This window comes from Anomaloglossus baeobatrachus, chromosome 11, assembly GCF_048569485.1.
Source record: "Anomaloglossus baeobatrachus isolate aAnoBae1 chromosome 11, aAnoBae1.hap1, whole genome shotgun sequence".
Lineage (NCBI taxonomy): Eukaryota > Metazoa > Chordata > Amphibia > Anura > Aromobatidae > Anomaloglossus > Anomaloglossus baeobatrachus.
The window spans coordinates 124277962-124297607 of NC_134363.1; the positions used below are offsets into that span (position 1 = coordinate 124277962).

At 43.6% G+C, this 19646-nt stretch overlaps 1 protein-coding gene across 1 annotated transcript in view; it reads right to left on the reverse strand.

Moving 5' to 3' along the window:
- Positions 1–19646, reverse strand: part of TTC34 (tetratricopeptide repeat domain 34) — a 150252-nt gene that overhangs the window by 98725 nt on the left and 31881 nt on the right. Inside the window, exon 4 of the mRNA XM_075327959.1 lies at positions 18787–18953. Coding sequence (XP_075184074.1) covers positions 18787–18953 — 167 coding nt within the window. The remainder of the gene's footprint in view (positions 1–18786; positions 18954–19646) is intronic.

Below are 19646 nucleotides of genomic sequence, written 5' to 3' on the forward strand. Positions count from 1 at the left end.
CTTTCCAAACAGTCCAAGAAATATATACCTGGTATCAATACACCGTGGGGTATAGCATGTGGATCACAGAAGCTCATAGCCAGGTGTTGAGAGCCAACTACCATAAAGTAAATCAGGTGATGTGCATCTTTGTAATGAGGAGGGGTGTGGTGTAATGACATCAACACCCTATATAAAGGTGTGCTTAATTATTAGGCAACTTCCTTTCCTTTGGCAAAATGGGTCAGAAGAAAGATTTGATAGGTTCTGAAAAGTCAAAAATTGTGAGATGTCTTGCAGAGGGATGCAGGAGTCTTAAAATTGCCAAACTTTTGACTGATTTTTCAAAGGTTTTATGGACTGATGAAATGAGAATGACTCTTGATGGACCAGTAAAGGGCAGAGAGCTCCACTCCGACTCAGATGCCAGCAAGGTGGAGGTGGGGTACTGGTATAGGCTGGTATCATCAAAGATGAGCTTGTGGGACCTTTTTGGGATGAGGATGGAGTGAAGCTCAACTCCCAGACCTACTGCCAGTTTCTGGAAGACAACTTCTTCAAGCAGTGGTACAGGAAGAAGTCGGTATCGTTCAAGAAAAACATGATTTTCATGCAGGACAATGCTCCATCAAATGCATCCAACTACTCCACAGCGTGGCTGGCCAGTAAAGGTCTAAAAGATCAAAAAATAATGACATGGCCCCCTTGTTCACCTGATCTGAACCCCATAGAGAACCTGTGGTCCCTCATAAAATGTGAGATCTACAGGAGGGAAAACAGTACACCTCTCGGAATAGTGTCTGGAAGGCTGTGGTGGCTGCTGCACACAATGTTGATCGTAAACAGATCAAGCAACTGACAGAATCTGTGGATGGTAGGCTATTGAGTGTCATCATAAAGAAAGGTGAGTATATTGGTCACTAATTTTTTTTTGGGGGGGGGGGTTGCATGTCAGAAGTGTTTATTTCTAAATTTTGTGCAGTTATATTGGTTTACCTGGTGAAAATAAACAAGTGAGATGGGAATATATTTGTTTTTTATTATGTTGCCTAATAATTGTGCACAGTAATAGATACCTGCACAAACAGATATCCTCCTAAGATAGCCAAATCTAAGAAAAACCCCACTCCACCTTCCAAAAATATTAAGCTTTGAGTCTTTTGGGTTGATTGAGAACATAGTTGTTCATCAATAAGAAAAAAAATCCTCTAAAATACAACTTGCCTAATAATTCTGCACACGGTGTAGAATGCTTAAAGGGTACTCGGTAAGATAATGGCCATATTGTTTCTCTAGAAAGTTCCTGGGGAAAAATGACAGCAGTAATAAGGGCTAAAACTGGATTAGAATTGAATCTAATCAGCTGCCTCCCCACTTACCTCAGCTGAGGGGGGCGGTGAAGGGTCTGGTGGGACTCTTTATAACATTTTATCCACCGACTATTAACGTCAGGCCTTAGGAGAAGCAACGAGTATTGCAGATCCGTCCATAATTCTAGTGGAGTTTTCCTTTGCCAAAAGCTCGCGGATCCAATTCATATACATATCTGTATTTTATCCCTTTTATTTTATACTGTTTTTGCCTGTATATGTGTTTTTATTACTTCAGCTTTTTTATCCTTTTTAAGTACTATACTGGTTTTTTTTTTTTTTGCATATTAAAATTTTAAAATGTAAGAAGTTTGTTCCTTGTTGCTCTAAACGTACCCTCAAACCCTGATGAGGGTGAGATTAGCTTGATTGTATTACCCTGTGTATACCAGAGTGCAAGAAGTGGCTGGGTAGACTGTGTGCTAATCTGTCACCTACTGCAGGCATCTGGTGACAGTAATAAGGGTGGTGTGGATTAGGGATGAGTGAACCCAAACCATAAAGTTTGGAGTTCACACCAGGTGTTCTGGTCTTGCACTCGAACATGGACTTTAAAAGAAAAAAAAGTCTGTCGAAGTTCAGCTAGTGTTCGTATGCTATTAAAGATTGATGAAGGCTGCAGCACAGCCCATCAATAAGCTTTACTGCATGTGGAAGTTGCCTGCTGGGAACAATAAAGACAAAAAATAAAAATGATGTGGGCTCATGCCTATATTTGATAACCAGTGCAGGTACGAGAACAGACAGCTGGGTGCTGCAGCCCTTAATTGTCGATTTTACCTTGTCTGGTTCTGAAAAATAGAGGGGATTACATGTCGTTTTTAAAAATGATTTATTTAAATAATTTACAAAATTGGTGTGGCATCCCCTCTATTTCTGATAACCAGCCAAGGTAAAGTAGACAGTTAGGGGCTGGTGTAGTTAGGCTGGGAAGGGCCAAATAACCAAGGGCCTTCCCAGGCTGAAAACACCAGCACCCACCTATCTGCTTTACTTGCGCTGGTTATCAAAAATAGGTGGGAGCCCACATCATTTTTATGTAAAATGTATTCCCCATCCACATTTGTTTGCAGTGCAATTGCCCACATTTGCTTTCTTTAACAGCCCCCACTACAACCATTTTTCAGCCATTTTACAGGGGGTTCGAGGTCAAATTCACGTCAAATCAGGATACTAAACTGAAGTTTTAACTAAAGTCAGGCTGATCCAGGCAAACCCAAACTTCCACATGTTGGCTCATCCCTAATGTGGATATGATAACTGGTGGTGGGGTGCACTTAGCTCATTGTGAGCCTATTTCCATAGGGGAGTGGACGAATAGTTGTAGGAAGCGGTGTCCCCCTTTAAAGTAGCACATCTAGAACTAGAAATATTTGCCCACTCTTCCTTGCAGTAACTCCAAATCTATCAGATTGGGAGGGATCTTCTGCGTACAGTGTCCTTTTTCAGGTCACCCACAGATTTTCAATTGGATCCAGAACTGGGCTTTGCACCAGGGTGATTCCAAAACTTTGATCTTCTTCTAGTGAAGCCATTCTTTTATAGATTTGGAGGTATTCTGAGGGTTGTTGTCATGCTGAAAGGTGAAATTCCTCTTCATCTTCAGCTTTTAAGCATAGGCCTGAAGATTTTCTTGAAAAAATTGACTGATATTTGGAACTGTTCATAATTCCTTCCACCTTGAGTAAAACCCCAGTTCTAGCTGCTTAAAAACAGCACCAAACCATAATGCTACCAACACCATGCCTTACTGTGGGTATGGTGTTCTTTTGGCGACTCACAGTGTTGGTTTTGAACTGAATATTTCTTTTAGAATTATGGACAATAAGTTCAACTTTGATCTCATTGGACCATAACACATTTTCCACATGCTTTTGGTAGACTTGATGTACATTTGGCAAAACATAGCTATGCTTGGGATTTTCTGCTTTATAAAAAGGCTTTTGCCTTACTAACCACAGGGCAGGGCAGACATATGAAGAATACATGAGATTGTTGTCATATTCAGTACACAATCAGTACTTGTCAGAATTTCCTGCAGCTTCATTAATGTTGCTGTCGGCCTGTTTGTAGCTTCCCAGAACAATTTTCTTCTTGTCTTCACATCAATTTGAGGATCGTCCAGTTCTCGGTAATGTCACTGTTGTGGCAACTTTAAGCCACTTCTTGATGAGGTTTTCACAGTGTCTGTGATATATCTAATGCCCTGAAAATTGTTGGACCCTTGACTAATAACTTTCAACAATAAGATCCCTTTGCTTTGTTGTAAGCTGTTTATGAACCATGGCTTTTGTTCTAAAATGTAACAAAAAAAATGTAGGAAAATACTTCAGAACAGCTAAACTTTATATGGAGGTAATCAGAATCACTGTAAATGATGCCGGCTTAGTACTGACTACTATTTAACATTAGCTAATTCTGAACACAACCTCATCCCTAATTATAAGAGGGTTTTCACACTTGTGCAACCACATTATTTTAGTTCTGTTATCTTTGTTGTCCACCTCAAAATTATTTTGGAATTGTACAACTAATGAGAGACATTAAAAAGGTGGAAAATGTCCTGAACGGATTAATTTTTTTCTTTTACATAAAAACCAACTATTTTAAAAGGGGTGTGTAGACTTTTTTTATATCTACTTTGTAGTACTGCCTTTTTCTACAGTCATAAAATCACCATGCCCTACAAACGTAGTCTAAAATCATGCAGAGGTGTAACTTCAAAAGAATATATCTCACCTTTTTTTTTTACAGCATATGAGAGCATCATGGTGTAGGGGCAGAGACCCTGATTCCAGCGATGTGTCACTTACTGGACTACTTGTAGTTTTGATAAAATCCCTCTTTTGTTTGCTGCAGATCTACTAGTGCTCTAAATTCTGATCTCTGTATAACCCTGCCCACACCCCTACTTGGCAGCTTCCTGTGTACACTGTGCATAAACAGAAAGCGGATGATTGGTAGTGGGGATAGGGTTATACAGAGCTCATGAATATGGATGACTACATCACAGCAGGTTTACTAGTCCTCTGATAATAATCTCCTGCTGATAAAACTGTGATTTTATGTCACGGCCATCTCCGTGCTGTTTTGACAATAGTGACAGGCTTAGGACTGGCACCTCCCATCTCCATCTTGACTTCTCATTTAAATGAATTTTCGTTTCCTTTGGTGTCTCATGAGTTAATTTCAGGTTTTGTTGCCAGCAGCTGAAAGCAGTGCAGGTCAGCTGCAGCCTCTTTGGGCCCCTGCCCATTTAGGTTAAATACTGCAGCTTTCCCAGCAGTCCTTGCTGCTATTAGAATTCATTTCTACTCTGGCCAGCCTAGTGGAAGGAGCTGCTGAGGAATATTGGTGTGTCCACCTATCTGCTGCTTTTGAGTCCATCTGCTGCTGTGAAGTTGGTGTTTTGTATCCTTCTGTTTATTCCCCCCATCTGTCTTTCCTTTCCCTTCATGTTTTTTAGTGTAGTGGAGACTCTAGTGTACTCGTCAGCTTACTGAATAGGCAGGGCGAGTTTAGGGTCAGCTGAGGGTCCAAGGTATCCTGCTCACCGACAGGTTGAAAAAAAAAACTGTATAGGGACGCTAGATAGCTCAGGAGTCAGCTTGAGGTCTATTCAGGAGGTGCCCATCACCCCACTCCCTAGTGACAGGGACCTCCGTTGTATTGTTACCCGGGTGTTCCACCCTTCTTTATTTGAGGTGTTTTGGTAGTGCGTCAAACGCCCGTTGGGCTGAACACATTTGTCACGTATTTTATATGGACATCTACTTCGTGCTTGACATTTTATAGAAACTACAACAAGCCGTCCAATAAATGACATATTGCTAGAATCAGGGTCCTTACATTATGCTGCCCTCAGATTAGGTGGAAAAAAGCTAATGACACATTCCCTTTAAAGCACCTGGAGCCAATGTAGATCATACAGGGCCCCCATCTACACTTTGCCTTTAATAGCATTGGATTCTTCATATGTTGGGTCTTTGGGCCTCCTTCGGCACCAATATCAGTCACCCTACCCGCTGCAGATTATTTACTCTGTACAATCAGATGTGATGTTTTTAGTCTCTGCTCCTTTAATATCTGCAGTTACCATTGACCACAATTTCCACTGCACAAAGTGTTCTTCAATAAGTGGCTCCTTCTACCTTTATATTGTGCGTTTTACTGAGATTGAAACCCCCTAACTACCCTAAGTGGGACCTGTGCTTGAAAAGCTATTTGCGCTGAGAACAAAATTAGTTAAATGGAACGATGAGCCGTGATTGACCTTGACAAGTGTATGGGTATAAGATGATGTCGCGGAGTGCGAGCGCCGGCATGTCATTTACAGGCTTTTATATTAATGCGGATGCATCGCTGCGTCTTGTTTTCTTAGCTTTTAAAGGCAAAACGGACAGATTGTCTCCTTGTAGAACTCGTCTCTAGCTCTGTGGTCACTTCAATTGGCTTTCTCCCTCTTGTAGAGATAATTAGAAGATGGTCTTATGTAACAAGAAGAAAAAAATGCAATAAAGTTTACTAATAGTGATGCCTTTTATAAGACATCTGTCTCCTATTTCTTACTCAAAAATATTTTGAGGGTTAGCAAGAAGTAAAGGGGGGATACATGGCAATATGACTGCAAAAGCAGACGACACATTGTATTTGTTACTGTAGAGACACATAGATTCGCAGAGGAGCTGTATGCACAAATGATCCTTCAGTTTTTAAAGGTAACCTGTCAGGTCCTCTATACACCAGAACCACGAGCAGTTCTGGGTGTATATTGCTAATCCCTGCCTAACCGTCCCTGTATACACTAGCATACTATAAGAGATCTTTAGAAAAAGAATTTCTAAAGATCCTTTATGATATGCTAATGAGCGAGGGGACTTAAGCCTGCTTTACACGTTGCAATTTCGCATACGATATCTTATGCGATTTGCAATGCCCCCATCGTATGTGCGGCACGTTCAATTTGTTGAACGTGCCGCACAAACGATCAACCCCCGTCACATGTACTTACCCATCCATACAACCTCGATGTGGGTGGCGAACGTCCACTTCCTGGAGTGGGAGGGACGTTCGGTGTCACATCGACGTCACGCGGCAGCCGGCCAATAGAAGCGGAGGGGCAGAGATGAGCGGGACGTAAACATCCCGCCCACCTCTTTCCTTCCACATTGCCGGCAGGAGCCGTGGGGCGCAGGTAAGATCTGTTCAATGTTCCCGGGGTGTCACACACTGCGATGTGTGCTGCCTCGGGAACATTGAACAACCCGACGTGCAATTCGTCAGGATTCAATGACGTGTATGCGATGAACGTTTTAACGTTCAATCACAATCGCACGTACCTGCCACACCCTACAATGTACCTTACGATGCTAGATGTGTGTCACTTACAACGTGACCCCGCCGACACAACGTAAGATATATTGTAGCGTGTAAAGCGGGCTTTAGTCCCAAGGGTGCTATTTCCCCTGACTAGCCTACCTTCTTAGCATGTGAGCACACCCACAGGGGCGTACTAACATGTTATTCAATGCCCATTGCCCAGCATCATCAGCAGTGATACATGTACCTGTGTCCATTGTCACCGCTTCAGACACCAGGCAGATCGCATGATCAGAAGTCCCTGTCACTTTCGGTCATGCACACTAGACTTCTCTGAAGCCGGGACGCGTATACCCAGCTTCATAGTGTGCATGACGGAAGTGTGGGGCATTCTGATCATGTGCACTGACTGGCGTCTGATGCAGTGACAACAGACACCGATATGCGCATCACCGTGGATGACGCTGGGCAATGGGCATTGAATAACATGTTACTACGCCCCTGTGGGTGTGCTAACTTGCGAAGAGAGCGGACTAGTCGGGGGAACTAACACCCAGGGGACTAGTGCCCTCGCTCACTAGCAACGGTAAATTTCCCATTAAAAATGTCAAGGCCCAAATAATAATTCCATATGTTGATTACAATGGGGGAACTGTATGTGCAAACTTGGGAGCTCTTAGAAACAATTCCATAAACAAACATTGTAAAAGCTATTCTGTTTAACAGGTCCCTGAGGAACCCTGGCCTTCAACCTTTAACCTTTCTAAGGTTTATGGACTTATAACAGGGTCCACTGGGTTGCGTCCACAGAGTAGCTGTTGGCTGATGGAGCAAGCAGGTAGAGGAGAGTCGACTAGGTGGATCAAAATTTAGAAAAGGCCCTTACATGACAAATTCAGTTGACAGGAACTTGGTCAGTGAGGTGGTTATGGTCTGAAGCAGGAGGACGGAGTGAGAGGCAAAATCATAAGGCAAAAGAAAGGTAAAAGGCAGTATTAGTTCAGTAATGAGAGTCAAGAAAGCAGGGCCAGCTATAGGAAAATCAACCAGAGTCATTACAAACTTATAATTGGCAACTCTCAACAATACGCTGGCAAATCCCACCCGTAAGTAGGGTGTGGAGCTGCCCCTTTGGCCATAGCATAGTTGTGTAGACCATAGCATCTCCTCTATCTAAAGTACTGCCTGCAGTATGAATATGGTGGCACCTGGTGACAGTAGTAGACATCTTTGGTGCAAGGTTATCTTGGTGACAGCAATAGACATCTTTGGTGCAAGGCTATAAATGTCACCATCATAATATTATATACAATGTCTAATTAGCACTGTGAACAGCACAAAAGTAAATAATACCATACAGTACTACAAAAATACCACAATACAGTTGTGATGCTAGTCACTACTTACGGGTAGTATAGATGGAACAGTAGTCAGACAAGCCGGGGTTAGGTAACAGGAGGACACGTCACGACACAAGGAGTAAACAGAAGCACAGTCAAGTCACAGGCCGTGGGTTAGAATTCCAGGAGAGTATGTATAGATTCAGGGAGCAGACAGACGTGGTCAGGGAGCAGTCCAAAGCCAGGAGGTAACGACAAAAATAGGGAGCGGGCAGAGACGTGGTCAGATAACGGTTCGGGGGTCAAGAAACTTTGATCAAAACACAAACACAAAACACAAGCCAAGAGCACAACTGCAGAACCAGAAAGTACGATTGGCGAGGTTCTGAGAGAGCATGCTCAGTAATGAAACAGAGCAATTACCAGAAAGGTGCAACACCTGAGTAAAAGCACCTCTCAGAACCTGTATAGAATCCTGTGCTGTCAAACAACCTGCCAGCAAGTACTCAGTGAAACACAGCAGATCATCTGCAAGTGCAAAATGCTCTGCACAGAAAAATAATGCCACTGCCGCCCGAATCAGTCGTGCATCAAGAGGAATGCACAGAGGAATCGTGACAACAGTGCTTAAATAATACCTACATAATACAAACATAAAATGATCATATACACTGTGTGCAGAATTATTAGGCAAGTTGTTTTTTTATTATTGATCAACAACTATGTTCTCAATCAACCCAAAAGACTCATAAATATCAAAGCTTAATATTTTTTGGAAGTTGGAGAGGGTTTTTTTAGATTTGGCTATCTTAGGTAACTATTACTGTGTACAATTATTAGACAACTTAATAAAAACTAAATATATTCCCATCTCACTTGTTTATTTTCACCAAGTAAACCAATATAACTACACAACATTTAGAAATAAACATTTCTGACATGCAAAAACAAAACCCCAAAAAATTAGTGACCAATATAGCCACCTTTCTTTATGATGACACTCAACAGCCTACCATCCATAGATTCTGTCAGTTGCTTGATCTGTTTACGATCAACATTGCGTGCAGCAGCCACCACAGCCTCCGACACTGTTCCTAGAGGTGTACCGTTTTCCCGTCCTGTAGATCTTACATTTTATGAGGGACCACAGGTTCAGATCAGGTGAACAAAGGGGGCCATGTCATTATTTTTTCATCTTTTAGACCTCTGCTGGCCAGCCACGCTGTGGAGTAGTTGGATGCATGTGATGGATATTGTCCTGCATGAAAATCATGTTTTACTTGAATGATACCGATTTCTTCCTGTACCACTGCTTGAAGAAGTTGTCTTCCATAAACTGGCAGTAGGTCTGGGAGTTGAGCTTCACTCCATCCTCAACCCGAAAAGGTCCCACAAGTTCATCTTTGATGATACCAGCCCATACCATTACCCCACCTCCACCTTGCTGGCGTCTGAGTCGGAGTGGAGCTCTCTGCCCTTTACTGATCCAGCCTCTGGCCCATCCATCTGGCACATCAAGAGTCATTCTCATTTCATCAGTCCATAAAACCTTTGAAAAATCAGTCTTAAGATATTTCTTGGCCCAGTCTTGACATTTTATCTTATGTTTCTTGTTCAAAGGTGGTCATTTTTCAGCCTTCCTTACCTTGGCCATGTCCCTGAGTATGGCACAACTTGTGCTTTTTGATACTACAGTAACGTTGCAGCTCTGAAATATGGCCAAACTGGTGGCAAATGGCATGTTGGCAGCTTCACGCTTGATTTTCCTCAATTCATGGGCAGTTATTTTGCGTCTTTTTTGGACAACACGCTTCTTGCGACCCTGTTGGCTATTTGCCTTGAAACACTTCATTGTTCAGTGATCACGCTTCAAAAGTTTAGCAATTTCAAGACTGCTTCATCCCTCTGCAAGACATCTCACAAATTTGGACTTTTCAGAGCCTGTCAAATCTCTCTTCTGACCCATTTTGCCAAAGGAAAGAAAGTTGCTTAATAATTAAGCACACCTTATATAGGGTGTTGATGTCATTACACCACTCCCCTCCTCATTACAGAGATGCACATCACCTGATTTACTTAATTGGTAGTTGTCTGTCAAGCCTATACAGCTTGGAGTAGGACAACATGTATAAAAAGTATCATGTGATCAAAATACTCATTTGCCTAATAATTCTGCACACAGTGTAGTAGCTTTGTACATAGCGTATATACGATCACAAAAATACTGCTGGAAACTAATATTGGGACCTTTTCTTGTTACAAGCCTGAATTCCCGGGCAGAGGAAGGTAATACAACCAAAACAATCACAGCGGCTGCACAGCCCTATTGCCAGCCCTTGGAGGTACTTTCCTTGACTTCCTATTGAAGAGTACTACAGTCAGACTGTCCCTAGACAGAACATGTTGATAACAGGAAACAATAGATTGAACTGATGAAAAGGTTTGGGTTTAATGCTCCCATTACATTCAGCCTCTGTTTATGCCTGATACACTGTAAACACTGTATCCTTATCTTGTGGATACAACACAATGAGCAGATTTCCTTCCAGTTGCAAAGTCTTTGATTCATGGACCTACTCTGCCAAAGGTGAGAGAGAGCATGCCAAGTTTCAGCGGTTCAGATGCGGCATGGGAACACCATGGTACGAATTTCAGCGATAAAATAATAATCATTTACCTTGAGAACGCCATTGTTTCTGGTTCCCATAGCTGAGCTGACTGGACATTACCATTTATTTTACTATTATTAAACGCAAGAATGGATTAGCACTAACTGAGCGCCTGATGACGGTCAATTTATCAGCTCAGCTCCTAGTAAAGCTTGATTAGAAGTACACAATTTAATTGAAAACAAAACAATTTCCATTGTAGAATTTGCAAGGACACAGTAGGACGGCAAGCAGTCATAGGAAGGGATGATCAACTACATATGTTAGGCCTCATTGCATCATGAATTCAAATTGTCTCTTCAGGGAGGAAGGAGACTAACTCTAGCGCCACCTATTGGAAAAAGCAATCCTAAAATTTAAAAGTGGCTCTTTAAGAAGTCTTTTCATATGACCTAGGATTTATGCCAGATCAGAACCTCAATTTGCAGACACGGTGTTTCGGGATAATTGTCCCTTGATTGTCCCCCTTAGACTCCACTATAGCTTCTCATAAAGCCAGATCAGAACTCATACTTTGCACTGACGAGGGACAATCATCCCAAAACACCGTGTCTGCAAACTGAGGTTCTGATCTGGCATAACTCCTAGGTCATATGAAAAGGCTCCTTAAAGAGCCACTTTTGACTTTTAGGATTGCTATTTCCAATACGTGGCACTAGAGCTCGTCGCCTTCCTGCCTGAAGAGACAATCTGAATATATCCCAGAGAAGCATTGTAGCTATAAGACTCCTCACCACTGACATCCAGATTGGTTTGTCAGTCTCCGCAAGGAGCAAAGTTCTCCCCTTAGACCCTGCATCATAAATGAAATTCATAGGAGTTTTGAATGTAATCTTTAGTTATTGACGAGCGTTCTCCGCACTGCTCGATACGCTATCAGGCATGGAGGTGATCGGGCATGCTCGTTAATCGATCGAATATCCCTGGAGCTTGAACGCCAAGCTGTGGTTCCCGCTCCACATGTATCATGGCTGTTTTTCTGCCACTAAATATGCAAGGATTGCCTGCCAATCCCGGTAATTACATAGCCATGTTGCCTACTAGCATTACTGTGATTAGCCGGCTGCAACACATCATTGGGTCTATGTAAAAACCAGTGATGCGATGCTCATCTCACTCTACCCCGGAAACAGTGCTGCTGGAAAAGGGATAGTGTATTAGAGTGATTATTGCCTTACAGTCCTTGCTGCTGCAACGTAAAAAATATATTCTATTCTCTAGTAATAAAGCTATTAGCTGCATTGAGTGTAGCTCTAGCTGGTGGAGAAGTGATAGTGTAGTAGATGCATCTAGGCAGGGATTTTAGCCTTACAGTCCTTGCTGCAAAGTAAAACCAAAAGTCCTTTTCAAGGCTGAGTCTAATCTATTCTATAATAATGCCGTTCTTAGATGCATTTAGTGTATGGCTAGTTTCAGGAGAAGTTCTAGTGTATTAAGGGTGCTTTACACGCTGCGACATCGCTAACGATATATCGTCGGGGTCACATCATTAATGACGCACATCCGGCGCCGTTAGCGACATCGCAGCATGTGACACCAATGAACGATGATCAACGAGTGCAAAAACGTGAAAAATCATTGCTCGTTGAGACGTCGTTCATTTCCTTAATATCATTGCTGTTGCAGGTACGATGTTATTCGTCGTTCCTGCGACAGCACACATCACTATGTGTGACACTGCATGAACGACGAACATCTCCTTACCTGCGTCCACCGGCAATGAGAAAGGAAGGAGGTGGGCAGTATGTTCCGGCTGCTCATCTCCTCCCCTCCTCTGCTATTGGACGGCTGCCGTGTGATATCTCTGACGCTGCACGAACCGCAGCCTTAGAAAGGAGGAAGATCGCCGGCCAGAGCGACGTTGCAGGGTAGGTAAGTCTGTGTGACAGGTGTTAGCGATGTTGTGCACCACGTGCTGCGATTTACCGTGACGCACAACCGACAGGGGCGGGTACGCTCGCTAGCGATATCGGTACCGATATCGCAGTGTGTAAAGTACCCTTTAGAGGCATCTAGGCAAGGATTATTGCCTTACAAACCTTGCTGCTGCAACATAAAACCAAAGTCCTTTTCAGGCCTGTCTAATCTATACTATTCTCTAATAATTACCGTTCTTAGCTGCATTTAGTGTAGGGAGAGCTGCTGGAGAAGAGATAATGTATTAGAGGCATCTAGGCAGGAATTATTTCCTTACAGTCCTTTCTGCTGCAACATAAAAAATCTATTCTATTATATAATAATACCACTCTTATCTACATTTAGTGTAGGGAGACTTGCTGGAGAAGGAATAGTTTCCATTTGAAGCATCTAGGCAGGAGTTATTGTCTTACAGTCCTTGCTTCTGCAACATAAAAAATGTATTATATTCTCTAAGAATACCACTTTTAGTTACATTTATTGTAGAGAGATTTGCTGGAGAAGGGCCAGTTTAGCAATGGAGTCATCTAGGCAAGGGTTACAGCTTTAAAGTCCTTGCTGCTGCAACGTAAAACCAAAAGTAGTTGTTAGGAGGAAATTTATACTATTCTAGTCCCTATTAATACCGCTTTTAGCTGCATACCCAATTAAAACTGAGCAAGGCATGTGGTACGGGACGGGAAAGTGGATGATGGTGCATGCAGAGGCCTTGGTCATGGGCCAGGGCAAACTGGGCCTGCTGAGGAAGCATTATAAGCTCACTCATCATCTAGACCTAGATTCCTGTCAGGGGGCATGGGACACCATAGTTGAGGCCAGAACATTGTGAACAGTTGGTCGGTTGAATGGCAGATAATAATTCCAGTCTGTTTTCCAGCACCACCCTCTTTCCACATGGTCTAGTCTCACTAGCCAAGAGTCTGGACCACAAAGCCCTCACCCTGATACTTCTTGGAGAGTCCCAGGAGACAAGTCATCCCATACTGGGACACTGAAGAGCTATTTACATGTATTGATTCTGGCCTCTTGCCCTGCACGTTTCAAGAATCACATGAGAAGATCATGTGGAGTGATGCCTAAATAATTCAGCAGCCACGGGTAGAAGACGATGGTGGGGAATGACAATTACTGTCTCAAGAGGTGGCTGATAAGACACAGTTGCCAGTAAACCACGTTGTTAAGTCAACAAGTGAGGAGGAGGACAAGAGTGTGGAAGATGAGGTGGTGACGATGAAGTCACTCACCCAACCTGTGAAGATGGCATGCAGCACTGCAACAGACATAAGAGGCAGTGGTTTGGCCAGAGAAAGCAAGTGTTTTACTGTTCCCCATAGCAAACACACAAATCAAGTTGCCAGGCCAAGGGTTAGGTGTTCCCCTGGTGCTCTTGTAAAGAAAGTGCAGATGATTAAAAAAAGGTAATTTGCAACCTGGGCCATACCAAGATCAGAAGGGGCTTGACCACTACCAGGCTGACCACCATCAGCATGCTCAGGTGTGACACCCTGGCCTATCAGGTCGTCACAGGGTATTGTGCATCCTGCCCTTCAGCACAGTATCAACTCCTCCTTGGTTATGGGTCCTGGTTCTTTGGTGTTGCTAACAGCTTACCCAATCAAAATCCTAGGAACACTTCACACTTTACCAACCAGACACACCATTGGGGGGCCTGAAGGGAATAGGGCTGCCCACATGGGTGTTTGGTGAGAGGAAAGTGAAGAAAGTGACAGTTCAGTTGAGCTGGGGAGTTGAGCTTGGGAAGTTGAAAGGAGAGGTGGAGGAGAAGTGACTCTCTGAGAGGGAGAGGTCACGGAGGAGAGCTCCTGTGTACTAGGTGGCAGACGGTCTGGGCCCGGTAGGAGCTGGAACCCTGGTCGCAGGGGATAGTGTCAGGGGGCACGGACAGCCAAGGAGGGAAGCCAGTGGCCTAGAGATATCACCGGGCAGGGGCCAGGGCACGACGGGGTACGTGGACCCCAGGCTGGAAAGTAGCTTCACGCGTTCCAGTAATTAACCCGACGGGGGTGAAGACTTCAAGTGTAATCCCCAACCCGCTCCAAAATCGGGGTACTAGCGCACCGATGGGATATGACTTTCCCAATACAGTCCAAAGAAATCCTACGCGTGAACCCTGAGAGCAAGCTCACTCCATTAGCCATACGGGTGAGCGGGACCCGAAGAGTTTTATACCCAGAGATCCAACAGAGACAGGAGGTGCCAAGGACAGGGCCACAGGCTAACAGCAACACGAAGGGCACGGACCCAAGCGTGCTCCCTACAAGCCGCAGTGGTGCTCAAAAGTCTGGTTTACAACAACAACGACAGCTTATCTCCTGGACTAAGTGAGTACACTGAAATCCCCTGTTCCTACCCCCCTATGGCACCCGAGCACCACACCATCCAATGGGCCCCGAGACACAAACCCCCCTACCCACTGAGGGGTTAAAGATCAGGCTGCCACACAATTGTCACCGGGCTCCCCGATGGCAGTGGTGGTCTTGGTGGTCTCTCACATTACCACGCACCGTGGGTGGCGTCACGAACTTTCCATTTTCTCCCCTGTAAATATACTCCCCTTTTACTTTGAGGGGCCGCACGACCCCCGGGTCCGGAGACCCCTCGAGCGACCGCCGCTGCTGGCACGGGGGCGGTACACAGGCACATGTGATCAAAGCACCTGACTAGGTAGGCCGAACGCCTGGGTCCATAATCTGTGTCTGTGGGCGATAAAATTACCTCTTTCCCTGTGCTATGTGCTTGCCAATCCCCTGTCCAGGATGCAGGCACAGATGCCTCCTGCCTGCACATTCAGCAACCATGTCCAGTTCTTTGACCCAGTGCAATGTGCAGCTGTCTGTACCCCAAACCTTTGAACGCAAGTGGAAAAACGCAGCCACCAACCCACAGACCCAAACACTAAACACAACCACTTAGTGTATAGACTTTACCACTGTAGGATTCACACTTTTTTTAAAATGGTCCAAAAATTTATTCTGTGGCCCTCCTGTACATGTCTTCTACTGTGCGTTATAATCCAGCCTTTAAATTATGGTGATGGCCCAGCGAGTAAGGCTATATTCATAAGTTACATTTTTGCTGCATTTTTTTGTAGCATTTTTTAAATAGGTTTTATGCAAATTAAAAAGGACCAGCAAAAGCTAGGACATTTCATAAATCTAATGAACACAATTGGGGTTTTTTTGTGACTGAAATGGAAGACTGCTGTTATCGAAAGATTCAATGTTAGTGTAGAAAGACGGGTCTCATGCCGCGCTTATCACCATTCAAGAAGCAGATGCTTTTAATCCATGTCCCTTATTCAAAAAGCATATACCGTCCTGACCTGTATATGCTTTTTGAATAAAGGACATGGATTAAAAGCATCTACTTCTTGAATGGTGATAAGCGCGGCATGAGATCCGTCTTTCTACACTAATATTCAATCTTATCCTATGGGGCTGCGGCTATTCACCCTACCACTACGTCTTTATAGGAGTTGTGACTTACATAACCCCTATAGGTGAGTGCATCCATTTTTTCTTATCTACTGTTGCGGTCTTTTGCCAGTGTCCTCATCCCACAGTGTTATTGAAAGCAGCAGCGTGTCAATTATTTCAGTGTTTTTTGCAACAATATTTCAACATTGAGGTTGGAGTTACACTTGCGTGAGGATCGCATCGTCCGGACTGGCCGCCTGCTCTTCTGATAGGAGCATGTGTTTAATGTACAGTGAGGATAACAAGTATTTAGTCAGCCACCAATTGTTCAAGTTCTCCAACGTAAAAAGATGAGAGAGGCCTGTAATTGACATCATAGGTAAACCACAACTATGAGAGATGAAATGAGAAAATAAATCCAGAAAATCACCTTGTCTGATTTCACTAGATTTTTTTTGCAAATTATGGTGGAAAATAAGTATTTAGTCACCTAAAAACATACAAGATTTCTGGCTCTCACAGACCTGTAACTTCTCCTTTAAGAGGCTCCTCTGTCCTCCACTCATTACCTGTAGTAAAGGCACCTGTTTGAACTTATTATTAGCATAAAAGACACCTGTCCACAGCCTCAAACAGTCATACTCCAAACTCCACTATGATGAAGACCAAAGAGCTGTCGAAGGACACCAGAAACAAAATTGTTGCCCTGCACCAGGTTGGGAAGACTGAATCTGCAAAAGGCAAAAAGCTTGGTGTAATAAAATCAACTGTGGGAGCAATAATAAGAAAATGGAAGACATACAAGACCACTGATAATCTCCTTTGATCTGGGGCTCCACGCAAGAGCTCCCCCCATGGAGTCAAAATGACCCCAAGAACGGTGAGCAAAAATCCCAGAACCACACGGGGGGACCTAGTGAATGACCTGCATAGAGCTGGGACCACCTTAACAAAGGCTACAATCAGTAACACACTACGTCGTCAGGGGCTCAGATCCTGCAGTGCCAGACGTGTTCCCCTTACTTAAGCCAGTACATATCCGGGCCCTCTGAAGTTTGCTAGAGAGCATTTGGATTATCCAGAAGAGTACTGAATGTCATATGGTCTAATGAAACCAAAGTAAAACTGTTTGGTAGAAACACAACTCGTCATGTGTGGAAGAGACAGAATGCTGAGTTGCATCCAAAAAACACCCTACCCACTGTGAAGAATGGGGGTGGCAATATCATGCTTTGGTCCAGTTTCTCTGCAAAAGGACAAGGACGACTGATCCGTGTACATGAAAGAATGAATGGGGCCATGTATTGTGAGATTTTGAGTGAAAACCTCCTACCATCAGCAAGGGCATTGAGGATGAAACGTGGCTGGGTCTTTCAGCATGATAATGATTTAAAGCACACCAACAGCGCAAAGAAGGAGTGGCCCTCTATGCCCCTGTGATCTGATTCTCGCATGCAAGAGAATGGGATCACAGTATAATGACACTCAGATGCTGCTCACAGCAGAGCTTGAGACGAGTGTCGTTAGTAGCATACAGCATCAGCTTCTATACACTCATCTCACCCTGGCCTTAGACAGATTAGAGCAATGGAAAGTGGTTTAAAAAGTACACATAATGTTGCCCATAAGTACCACCAGCCAGTGGTTGTTGCTGGATAGTAATCTTCCTGCAGTGGTGGTTGCTGGTTAGTAATCTTCCTGCAGTGGTGCTTATAGGTCAGTATGCTCACTCTAGTGGTGGTTGCAGGTCGGTATGTTTTCTCCAGTGGTGGTTCCAGGTCAGCATGCTCCCTCCAGTGGTGGTTGCAGGTCAGCATGCTCCCTCCAGTGGTGGTTGCAGGTCAGTATGCTCCCTCCAGTGATGGTTCCAGGTCAGTATGCTCCCCCAGTGGTGGTTGCAGGTCTATATGCTCCATCCAGTGGAGGTTGCAGGTCAGTATGCTCTCTCCAGTGGTGGTTGCAGGTCAGCATGCTCCCTCCAGTGGTGGTTGCAGGTCAGCATGCTCCCTCCAGTGGTGGTTGCAGGTCAGTATGCTCCCTCCAGTGATGGTTCCAGGTCAGTATGCTCCCCCAGTGGTGGTTGCAGGTCTATATGCTCCATCCAGTGGAGGTTGCAGGTCAGTATGCTCTCTCCAGTGGTGGTTGCTGGCCAGTATGCTCCCTACAGTGAAGAATACAGGTCTATATGCTCCCTATATTGGCCCTGCAGGTTTGTCTGCTCTCCAGTGGTGGTTGCAGGTCTGTATAATCACTCCAGTGGTGGTTGCAGGCTAGCATGCTTCCTCCAGTGGTTTTTGCAGGTCAATATATTTCCTCCAGTGATGGCTGCAGGTCAGTATGCTCCCTCCAGTGGTAGTTGCAGGGTCAGTATGCTCCCTCTAGTGCTGGTTGCAGGTCAGTATGCTCCATCCACTGGTGGTTCCAGGTCAGTATGCTCCCTCCAGTGGTGGTTTAAAGTCTATATGCTCTCTCTAGTGATGGTTGCTGGCCACTATGCTCCCTATAGTGGAGGTTACCGGTCTGTATGCGCCTTACAGTGATGGCTGCAGGACAGCATGCCCCCCCCAGTGGTGGTTGCGGATCAATATGCTCCCTTCACAGTTGGTTGCAGACAGACAATAGTGTAATATTTTTATGTCCATCCAGGTGATTTGAAGATCTACATCAGAAATATCTGCACTCAATTAAATACTTAAAAAAAATGTGGTGTTAAAAGGCAAAAGATTAATTTTTTTCCTCAATTTTAAAAAGGTACCTTCTGCTGGTTTAGGGTCATGTACACTAAACCCTTTCCACACAGTGCCTCCACGTTGCCTGGTTCCTCCTTTAGAACCTTATTGAAATCATATATAGCTGTTTTCTTCTGTCCCAGTTTCCCGTAACATCTGGCTCTGGCAAGCAAAGAGTCTCTGGCATGTCCCCCTAAAACAAAGTTTTTAAAAAAAAAAATAAGTATGTTACAAGAAGAAATGTTATCTTTTTTACTCCTGACATTACACGCAGCAATGACTGCAATGTGCTCTGCTGGGTCAGACAGATGTGAAAGCCATTTACTCCATGGTCTCCGGAGCATCTACACTACAGCATATGAGACGGAGACATTGATTTCTAATATTAAAACGAATAACTGCTTGTTTCTAACATGTGAATATTGCAGAAAATGCATGGAATTTCATACACTATCACCACAAATAATAATAACAATAATATTTATAAAAATAGCAATAATAACTATAGAATAGAATTACAATGTTAACAATAATAACAAACACTCATACTGATAATGTAACAAAAATATATAAAAGATAAAAGAACGTTTTAAAAAATAAAAGAAAACTTAGGTAGAAATATAATACAATTGCTATAAGTGGAGTATAAAAATATATAGTAAAATAATAAAAGTAATAAATTATGCTTTTTAAAATTGCTACTATAATGCTGTTGTCTAGAAAAAAAACTTTTGCATTTTTTTTAATATACAGGATTGTTTTATTACTGTATATACTTGAGTATAAGCCAAGGCCCCTAATTTTACCACAAAACAACTGGGAAAACGTATTGACTGGAGTATAAGCCTAGGGTGGGAAATGCAGCAACTACTGGTACATTTCAAAA